Source organism: Setaria italica, chromosome IV, assembly GCF_000263155.2.
Source record: "Setaria italica strain Yugu1 chromosome IV, Setaria_italica_v2.0, whole genome shotgun sequence".
Classification (NCBI taxonomy): Eukaryota; Viridiplantae; Streptophyta; class Magnoliopsida; order Poales; family Poaceae; genus Setaria; species Setaria italica.
In genome coordinates, this window is record NC_028453.1 from 36,453,893 (window position 1) to 36,464,190 (window position 10,298).

General features: G+C 43.7%; 1 protein-coding gene across 2 annotated transcripts; it reads right to left on the reverse strand.

Annotated features, from left to right (window-relative positions):
* Window positions 1–204: 204 nt before the first annotated feature.
* Window positions 205–8,547, reverse strand: LOC101755948 (auxin response factor 19). Of its 2 annotated transcripts, XM_004966040.4 has the most exons (14): window positions 7,978–8,547; window positions 7,262–7,380; window positions 5,829–5,927; window positions 5,692–5,748; window positions 5,419–5,574; window positions 5,255–5,339; window positions 4,883–4,973; window positions 4,577–4,741; window positions 4,356–4,478; window positions 4,118–4,193; window positions 3,878–4,007; window positions 1,373–3,267; window positions 1,015–1,205; window positions 205–758 (listed from the first exon to the last, which is right to left on the reverse strand). In XM_004966040.4, exons 1-14 carry the CDS (start codon window positions 8,060–8,062, stop codon window positions 560–562), a joined length of 3,471 nt encoding a protein of 1,156 aa, XP_004966097.1. In that variant the 5' UTR covers window positions 8,063–8,547; the 3' UTR covers window positions 205–559. The 2 variants fall into 2 exon arrangements, with proteins under 2 accessions (XP_004966097.1, XP_022681562.1); XM_022825827.1 differs by lacking the exons at window positions 4,883–4,973; window positions 5,692–5,748; window positions 5,829–5,927; window positions 7,262–7,380; window positions 7,978–8,547 and having other exon boundaries at window positions 5,419–5,561.
* Window positions 8,548–10,298: the final 1,751 nt, after the last annotated feature.

A 10,298-nucleotide genomic window follows, 5' to 3' on the forward strand; every position in this document is an offset into this window, starting at 1 on the left:
AATCAAGGAAAGCATAGTTTATCACTTGTTAATTATTCACCAGTAATTGATCAACTTCTAAAGCTCTTTAGTTCGGTAAAATTTATGTGTCTTCTTAAAGATAATCTCTTCAATTTCCTTTAGTTCAGTGAAAATGTGTGTGTGATAGGAGTTTTCGTTCAATTCCTGAACAATGAACAGGATGTAACACTTGGAAACAGCACATGGTCAATGAAGAAATTCCTGTAGCGCACTGCGCACAAATTGAGATACGTGGAGATCTTTGGCAGTGGCATCAAAACAGCCGGAGCAGCAGTTTTTACTACAAGCATGCCTTTCTCGTAGTACATCATCTTTCACCTAAGGTAAGATTCATTTACCATCCCTACTTTCCATCCATGTGAGCGAACCTACACATATGAACAAAAGCACTACTAATCCATCGAGCCATTTGCTCTCCTGGATGTCAAGTGGCAACACATCTACACAACATTCTGCTGCTGCACGCCTTTCGCCTACCACAGTTCAGGTGACGCCTACTTGGACCGGCAGCACAGAATGTATGGACCGGCAAGTTAGATCATTCAAACTGGTCATATGAACCAGTAGAAGGGTTACCAGAGTTCTGATCGCAGCGAGCTCTCCAGGCATTCCCACCATCTGAGCTGCTGCAGGCCTGGTTAGGGAGAATGTTGTTCCCAAGATCACCATCCAAGCTCATCTGCTGCACTTCCTGAGGCGACAGGATCCTAATGCACCTCACACAGTTGACAAATTCCCTGCATGATAGGCAATAGCGTTGTTAGGACAAAACATGGGTCTGCCATAGTAAGTAATCAGAATGCGTTTATGACTGTTCACATTTTCATCCATAATTCATCATTCCTATTGAGCATACTCCATATCGTCAGTACCAGTTGCAAGAACAAACACAACATGTTTACAAGTTAATCATTATTACTACCAATTTTGTACAAACACCTAAACTAGATGCTTCAGATAGCGGATTTTTAAAAAAAAAATAGATGAACTTACTCCCATGGGTCATCACCAAGAAGTAGGATGTCATCCTCATGGTCCTTGTAAACAAGTTTCCAGCCAATTCTCTGCTGTTCCTCAAGTTGCCCCTCAATACTGAACATGCGAGCCAGAGCATGCTTCAACTCATCGTATCCAGAATAATGACTAATGTCAATGGACCGGCCTACAGCTCCACGTTTATACACCTACAAGAACTTCTAGGTTAGGCATAAGAGGCAACATGAATATGCGAAAGCAGCGTATGCTTCAGTTTATAACAGTTCTAGCACAGAATACTAGTATTATGCTTGGCTAAAAATAATACCCAAAGTAACAGTTTAGCTTTAGGCAAAACAAACAGAGAAGTGCCAACCTTGGTAAATGTTCTCATCCTCTTCAGAGGAGCAGCAGGCGGCCAAGAAGTTCTGTTCAAGAAACCACCGTCATTCATACCAGAGTCAATTGAATTGAATGCCATATCCGATGCACCAAACGACTGTGAAACCATGGATGACGATATTTCTTGTTGACCATCCTTTGGAATCCTGTAGTTACCATCAATGTCTGTTGAAATATGATTCTGATACTTGGAAGCATCAATTCCATTTGACAAGAAGGCATCTGCTCCCATGGGAAAACCCAGCTGACCATCATTGTTTATTCCAAAAAGTGCATTATTACTTGGATCAGTACCCTGAATATCAGTCTCAGGAGGCGCATCTTTGAATATCTGCTGCTGGTTGAAGTTAGACATGGGGAAACCTTGATGTAAAAGTCCATCCGCTTGGGAAAGCCACACTGAAGTTGCTGATGAAGCTGTTTCCAGATAGTCCGTTGGGGGTGCACTGTTCACCAAATTCTGTGGTATAGGCCCTGTATTTGGTAACTTTGAAGCCATCACACTTTGCTTGACATTAGAATTCAACTTCGGCAGTTCCTTAGTCGATCTCGGTATCCCTGTGACAGCTTCAAGGGAGCTTGGTATTGACATAGGAGCAGTAGACTGAGGCAACTTCTCATTGTTGATCATGCCGCATTGTTGGTTCCTTCCAAGAATTGGTTGCGCAAGATGGTTACCATTAGCTGTTGATGGTGATGTTGAGCAAGAAGGGATTTCCTCGGTAAGTACAGAATGTGCTGCACCATTTGCCATCATAGAACTTCCAGCTGCTGAAATGGCATTGACTGATGTAGTTGGAGGAATTGCAGCATGTGATGTGTCAGTGAACCCAACATGCTTCTGTGGAACCTTCTGCTGTGGCTCTTGTTGCATGGATGGCGGTGGTGGTGGTGTTGCCTGTGATGGAACTTTGGTACTTTGTTGGGGCATCGTTTGTTGCTGGGAAAGCGATTGAGAGTTTGACAGCTGCTGCTGCATATCAAGAATCAACTTTTGCTGCTCTTGGATTAGCGGTAACTGTGCAAGAGTAACAGCTGGTTGTGATAGCAAAGACTGCTGCTGCTGTTGCAATTTCTGTAACAGTTGCAGTTGAAGCTGCTGATCAGACAATTGCAGCTGCTGAGCTGCCAGATTTGGCACTTGCGCAGCCATCTTATTTAGCTGTTGCTGATTTTGCTGCTGCTGCTGCAATTGCTGTTGCTGAAGCAAAAGCTGCTGCTGCTGATGTAGTAACTTTTGTTGTTGTTGTTGCTGTTGCTGCTGCTGCTGCTGCTGCTGCTGCTGCGGATGGGGCAGGAGTTGCGGCTGGCTGGCAGCTGGCTGCTGATTTTGAGTCATGGATGGTGGTTGCTGCTGCTGCTGCATTTGATTCTGGACAAGGACCTGAGCCTGGACAAGATTGGTTTGAGATTGACTCAATGGAAGAAGTTGGTTCATGGACTGTTGTTGCCTCTGCAGATTGCTGGGATCGTGAATCTGTTCTTGCAGTTTGGTGCCCATGCCAAGCTGATTCAGTGGGAGTGTTGCCTTGGACAACTCATTGACCGGCTGCATTTGCTGAGGAAGTTTGGAAGAACTAAACTGAATACTGTTCTGTTGCAGAATCTGGTTCTGCAGGCATAACTGCCTTGAGAGATCAGCTGCACCAAGATTTTGCATGTTGGGGTTGCTTAGTGATCGTAGGTACTCAGACTGCATTGCCGTGTTTGCAAACGAGGAGTTCTGCTGCATGTTCATGTTCATCCACTGAACCAAGCTCAGACCAGGCATTATGGTGTTCTGTGTCTGCGGATCCTTTATGCATATCTCCTCACCGAGCCATGGCATCGCCCTCTTTAAGAGATTCTCCATTTCTGAGGACTCATCATCTGCAGTACACAGTGGGGATCATTCATTATGCATGCTATAACTTTAATAAAAACATTTTTATATATCAGAACTCAGAACTACAATTTTTATATATCAGGACTCACAACTATTCTTCAATCTTAAACTCATAAAATATATACAGAATTCCATGAACAGCTCAGCTATAACCAAAGGAAGATTACCCAGCATCCAGTATTGGTTCCGTTTACTTGGCTAGTCTAGCTATATTGCAACCTCATAAGTATGTTTTACTTATAAATGTCTACTGTACGAAAGAATATGGTACATCTCTCCTAGTTTCATATGTTATTTGTTCTTAAGATGAGCTAAAAGCTTCAAGCTTCTTCATCACTAAATCTTGAAGACAGGTACAGTACCTTCATTAGAAAAGGGGTGCACCGATAATAATGGTATCACCAATTTATGACATATGATCATGTCAGAAACATAAACATAAAATATGCTACACATGACGATTGACATGATCCATAATCCCAGGGATGTAGTACCAGAAGCTTGATGAATAGTGTCCCTGATCTCACAAACTATCTAAGACACAAAAAGAAGCCCTGCCAAGTAACTAGTGCTAATGTAAGCACCAAAGCATACCTAGTTGTCTGGGACGTTTTGAACCAAAAAATGGTGGAGGGCATATGAAAAATGGAGCAGCTACCGGTTCAATTTCCCAGATTGAAACCCTGTTCCGCCTTTCGCCTGCTGCAGATTCATCCCAGCCAACCTATTGAAAAAACACAATCTCCTTAGGTCACAAAAGAATCTCTGTACCAGCAACAGAAAAGGGGAAAAGGCTAATGCATAGGATGCGACAAAATTAACAAGGAAACCAACCTGTAAGTTGCGCCATTGTGAGTTTTTCCATCTTACTGGATCTAGATCACTAATGCCAGTTATTGTACCCATGTACCTGCAAAATGTCAACGTAAGGGAATATGAACCCCATCATTTTGTCAAAACAGCTAAATTTGGTCTCTAGTCGAACCACCAAACCATAAAGAGAAATTGGAAAAAAAAATGAATAGTCAAGAAACTTGAAGCAGGGAAAGAAGAAAATTGAGCGACCGTATACCTTCTTGTGCCTAATTCCTCAGTTTCAAACATCATGCGAAAGCGCATTCCTAAAGATATTTGGTTACCATAGAGTGCCTTCTGATACTTAGCAAACGGTACAACAAACTCTGTAGGACTAGCCCTGAAAAATACAAGCTTTGAAGTTAAGATTTTGACAGAGACTGGGAATAAGCTCATGCATAGTAACTATTAGATATTAAGTCGAAATTCAGAGCTGACCTAGGATTATAAAATATGGTAAATGGGCTATTGTTCGCTGCAGCATGGGCTGCTGCAGCCAGAATTCCTATATGCATGCTGTCACTTGAAAGGACAGATGATGATATGTTAGTTGGCTGTCTGTTAGCACGCCTGATTCCTAGTAGCAGTTGCTGTTTTTCATCCCTAAAAAATATAACAACAAACACAGAAAGAGGAACAATTAGTGTTGAATAAACCATGAACACCAGAAAAACGAGCTATGATCTCTGATGATGTTTTCTTAGAGCAAAATTCAAACATATATATTCACAAGCTGTGCTGTACCTAACAAAAATGACAGAATCACCAGCAAATAATCTCTTCCCACTAACAAAAAGACTCCATCCAGTGGTAAGCAGATGTCTTTTTGGCTGACCTATTCATTCCAAAAGATGGGGATGGTTAAACATCATAAGTTTCTATGTGCATGAAAAAGATATGGTCTTGTAAAAACATTCATATGAAAATTTATTTTTCAAATTTGTGCACAAGAGCTACAATGCATAAGACGACAACTGTTAAGTGCATTTGCAAGTGAATGTGAGCATATTTAACCATAAGTATTTAACCAAGACAAAAAAATACACGTCAAGCTCCATTAAGGTATTCATAACATATTTTCAGACCAAAAGATTTCCTTGATGCTGCATTTTTTACCTCGGTATATGTGACGGAATGTCCATGTGGCATCGTGTAGATCCCTGGCTTGTATCTCTTGGGCAGGTGGTTGCATGGAGAAATCCTAAAGAAGGATGAGAGTACATTAAATGCAACGATGAAGAAAATGCTCAAAATCATGTGGAAATCAAATCTTTGCATACAAGGGGTGGAAATATCTTCTCAGCTGCTCGACGAGGCACGGAGAAGCCTCCATGAGTGCTTGTGTCACTTGCAGTCAGGGTCTTACAGAAGAACTCTGTTTGAGGCCTTGGTTGTTTCAGAGCTAATTCTGATAGTTGCAATGCCTCCTTTCCATACTGATCATCATTCACAATCAATTTGACATAGAAAGAGCTTGGTCAATATACCTGAACAAATAGGGAAATGAAGGGAAAAAATTGTATGGCAAACCAGGCATGGCACTGGATGCTTACTGAAGTAACTGGCTGGAGAGTCATTTGCGCATACACTTCATCTGTTTCTGGATCCGCCTATGAAACCCCCAAAATAATTCCTTTTAGCATAAATGATCGAGCAGAAGAGAATAAAATGGGGCACAGCTGCATATTACATGTAAAGTGACGTTATGCAGAAGGCAAATCAACTTTGATGGAAGGTTTGGGTAGCTTGGAACATGTCCATCAACATCCTTTTGCATAGAAGCAGCAACCTGCAATAAGAAACAAGTATAAATCTCAGACTCCAAACAAATCAAGCACGGTCTGCGGACAAAAAAAGATGGAAAGATCTTTTGATGATGATTGCAGACATAATTTCCATTGCATTCTGAGCAACCAAGAATTGAAAAAAGTACATAAGAAATAAAAAAAAATGCTGAGTAAGACGATTTAATCAGGTTGAAAATCTCTGAACATCAGTATAATGTAAAACAGGTACCACCTACAAGCCAATGAGAAAGCTGTGATGGGAAGTGGTTGGGATTTGACAGCACAAGACACAAGTAGATACATTGCATCAAATAGCTATTAAAACCACCATGTGCGAATGAACCCATCCACCAATCATAACTGAAAAGGTTCTATTTTCCTTCATTGAGCAGAAGGCAAAGAGAATCAAAATTGGGCACCTCCCAGTACTTGCGTTCAGAAGGAGAATCATTTCCAAATCCAAACATGTGATGATCCCATCCTCTAAACTTGCTCAAAACAAGCTTCTTTGGTGCCAAATCCACGAAAGTTGCAACAGAGGTTACTGAACACATCACCTATAAAAGCTAAAATTCCATCGTACTTGGTTGCTTCATCCACCAAACGAACAAGCAAGGTAGTGGTGCAGCACACCGGAACCCATAAAAAGAGTGGGGCAGTAGGCCCATTACTCCCAACTACTTTGGCCATAAGCCAAAAAAAAAAATGGCAGCAAACAAAGAAAAATATACTAGCAACCAACTAAACAAGACCTCCTATTACAGATACAGCTTATTCACACAGCCTATCCTCTCTTTTTTCTTTTTTGCGAGGTAGCATATCCATATTTCAACGAATTCCAATTTCAAATGTATCGAAGGAAAGACCAATCTTACAAAACAAAAGGAAAATAATCATATGATGGAACAAGGCTCTAAAGTACAGAACAAATCTGACTTAAAAAAGCCATCAATGAAACATTCCGAGAAATGAATATATGATATAAAAAATTATATTCTAAGCAGCAAAAGATCCCATTAACTTAACTGGCACCACCACTCAGCAAAATGGAGAACAGCAAATCAAGTCACATCCCTGACACTTTTAGCGATTAAAATTCGACAGAAACCAATCCTCCCCTGTCAAGACCTCAAAGGGCCCGCAAGGAGTAAAGTATCTTTATACATAATACCAAAGCAAAATTTGACAACTAGAAAGCATTTAAAAAGTCATTGCACATGAACAAATCCGACCACATGGAAAAACTCATCAAAAATATGGCAAAAAAAGTGGGCAACCAAGGAGCCATGAATCACAGCACTAGCAAGCACGGGTAAGCTCAGAGAGAGGGGTCCACCTGCTCGCTGTGGCCTTGGGGGAAGTAGACGACGAGGCTGCCCGCCGGCGGCAGCGACACCAGCGGCCCCGCGCAGGCGTGCCACAGCTCCGAGTTGATCGCCGGCGGCTTCTTCTCCCCTGCACACACGGCCAACCAAACCAACGGCACCATCAGTAACCGAAGAAAAAGGGGAACTTTTCCCCTCAAATTCCGCCGAAAACACGAGCATCCAAACCCAAATGCATTCGATCCCATCCACCGTCGTTTGGCGTCTTGCATCACGCCGCCAGCCAGCGACCGCCATGGCTGCCCTCAAGGAGGATCAACGCGTTGGAAAAAAAAAAACAGAACACTCCTAGCTCGCCGGATGGGACTTCAGAGATTTCTGAGACGCCGAGGGGCTTAAAAATGCAGAATAATCGTGCACTTTTGTCCACGTTCGCACTGTTCCCCGCCGGTCGCCGGCGACGATCGCGACTGGCCGGCCAACTGAGTTTTTGCACACAAACCCCTCAAGTATCCGAAAATCACAGAGCCCAACACGCTTAAAATGCATTGAAAAAATCGCGCCTTTGCTACAGCAGCAGCGACGCCCAAAAGGGTCCAGGGGGAAACAAAAGGCACTTTCCAATCCCATCACGCAATAATAACTCGACAAAGCAGGGACCAAATAGCAAAACCAAGACGGCACTATTCCATTACATTTCCTCCCAGCCATTAGCAAAGCTTCCTACCTTCGCATCCGCTCGCCGCCGCTGCCGCCACGGCGGCGGCCTGTGGCCCGACGGAGCTCGCCGGCTGTTGCTGCTGCTTGATCATCTTCTAGACTCCGACCACCCGCCCGCAACCGAAGCGCTAGTTTCGCCGGCGAGCTAGGGAGAGCTCAGCGGGCCCCACGCATGGCCGGCGCCGGAGCAGGCCCGTCCCACACGGCCGCGCGCGCGTGCGCGTGTCCCCTCCGACACGGGAGGGACAGGGGGGCAGGCGAGGCGGGGGAGGAAGCGAGCACAAGAAGGCAGGCAAGGGCCAACACCGCCCAACACGAAGACCAAAGACTTGTTTGTCTAGGCTGGGGCTCTAGAGAGAGAGGGAGGGAGGGAGGGAGGGAGGGGAGGCGTGGGTGTGCGTGTAGGGTGCTGTGCTGATGCTGCGGTGTGGTGCTTGTGCTTCTCTCTCCTCTGCTTCCTCTGCGCTGCGTTTCTTGTTTGCTTTGGTTGCGCTTCGGCTGATGCGTATTGTTTGCGTCTGAGGAGGGAGGAGGGAGGGAGGTCAGCTGCGTCTCTTTCTCTCCCTCTGTTTCTGGCCGGTTTTTACTATGCTCCCGTTTTGTTCCTTGTCCGTGTGGACCCTTCCAATTTTTTCAATACTCTGTTTCTGGCCACCATGAGTAAGGAAAGTAGTAGATGTGATCTTAGGTTTATCTTCCACTCTATTTTTCTTGATCGCTTCTTACTCATGGTGTTATAATGTTTTCTAGAACATTTTTTCATAGAATTTCCTGAACAATTAAATTATACTTTTCAAAAGTCAAACATTTTAGGTGGGAAATTTGTGAGTGCTTGGAATTAAACACTTTAGGGTTGGGAGGTGAGGCGAGCCCACGAATGGATGGTGATTGGACGAGATGATGGCACCACCCGCGGGTTTTACATTCAAAGCAGATTATAGCTGTAAAGAATAACATCCGGCTCTTTGGTATTTGGACTACTGCAACCCCCCCCCCCCCCACCCCCCCATACTTTCTTGTAATCATTATTGTGTTTGCACTAGAATATGGCTTTTATTCAGTAATCCGCTCGCATGGATGCTCTGCCTCTGCCAATTCGAGCGCAACCGAATACATACAAGATAGAAAGGTGAATATGGGATGGCACATGACGTGGAAGGAGAGAAGGGGCATCGTCTAAGGGCACATGCCAAAGCAACCAATGGGCCACTAAAAATTCAACCCTACCAAACTAGTAGATGATGGTAGACCCCTGTGCTGTGCGGTGTGCAAACCTGAGACAACTTCCATATTATCTGCAGCCTCGGTTCCAACAATCGCTTTAAAATATTTCTCGACAAAAAAAAAATTTAGTCGCTTCAAAACAGTACCCAATTTTCTAGGCTCTGCAATTTAAAAATAGCGCAATTTGAGTAGCATATGGAGGAGGAGAATATGCATGCACAGTTGTTTCACCGAACCTACGCTCAATTTTCTACTAGGATCTAAAGTTTAAAGTTTAAACGGAATATGCAGATGCATATGGGTGTGGTGGGGGCAACACGAAGGGCGTGGGCCTCGATAATTGGGTTGGAGCAAAAGCCGGGAACCCGGGCATGCATCTGCAGCGGCCAACTAATCCGGTGTGGCCTCACCTCCTCACCAGCTCCATCATTGATCAACCATGTGCTCCTCCTTAAACTAACCACCCACTTGGAATTAACTGGCGCACCTTCTCTCTTCTCCGAGAGAGACCCATCTCTTATCTTTTGTTAAACAAAGGGCATCTTGCAGCTACCCATGGGACGACGGGCATCTCTTAAGTATTATTAGGAGCATGATTGCCTTCGCCTAGCTAGCTTCTCATACCTAAGCTAGGGCGTATCAGCTGCATCCTACCCATAGCCCTTAGGTTGTTGGGTTAAAGTGACTTGACCGCCTAATCAGGTTGTTTGACTAGTGTACTATATAGCTATACGTGTAATTCGCCACGTCGACACATATAGGGATTGAGCTTAAACCGCGTAATGATCAAGGGATGACTTGCGAAATATTCAACGACAAGATGTACTCCCTCCATCCCAAATTTATAAGTCGCTTTGACTTTTTTTTGGTACATTCACTTTGCTATGTATATAGATATAACAATATCATATAACTGCATACCAAAGTGGATGTACCAAAAAAGTCAAAGCGACTTATAATTTGGGATGGAGGGAGTACCATATTTGTAGCTAAAGGGTTTAGATCATAGTTGATCTTTGCGAAACAAGCTAGAAAAATATGAGGTCATGGGAGAAAATGTTACGATTTTATTATCAGGATTTCATGTTTTAAGCCCTGCCGGTA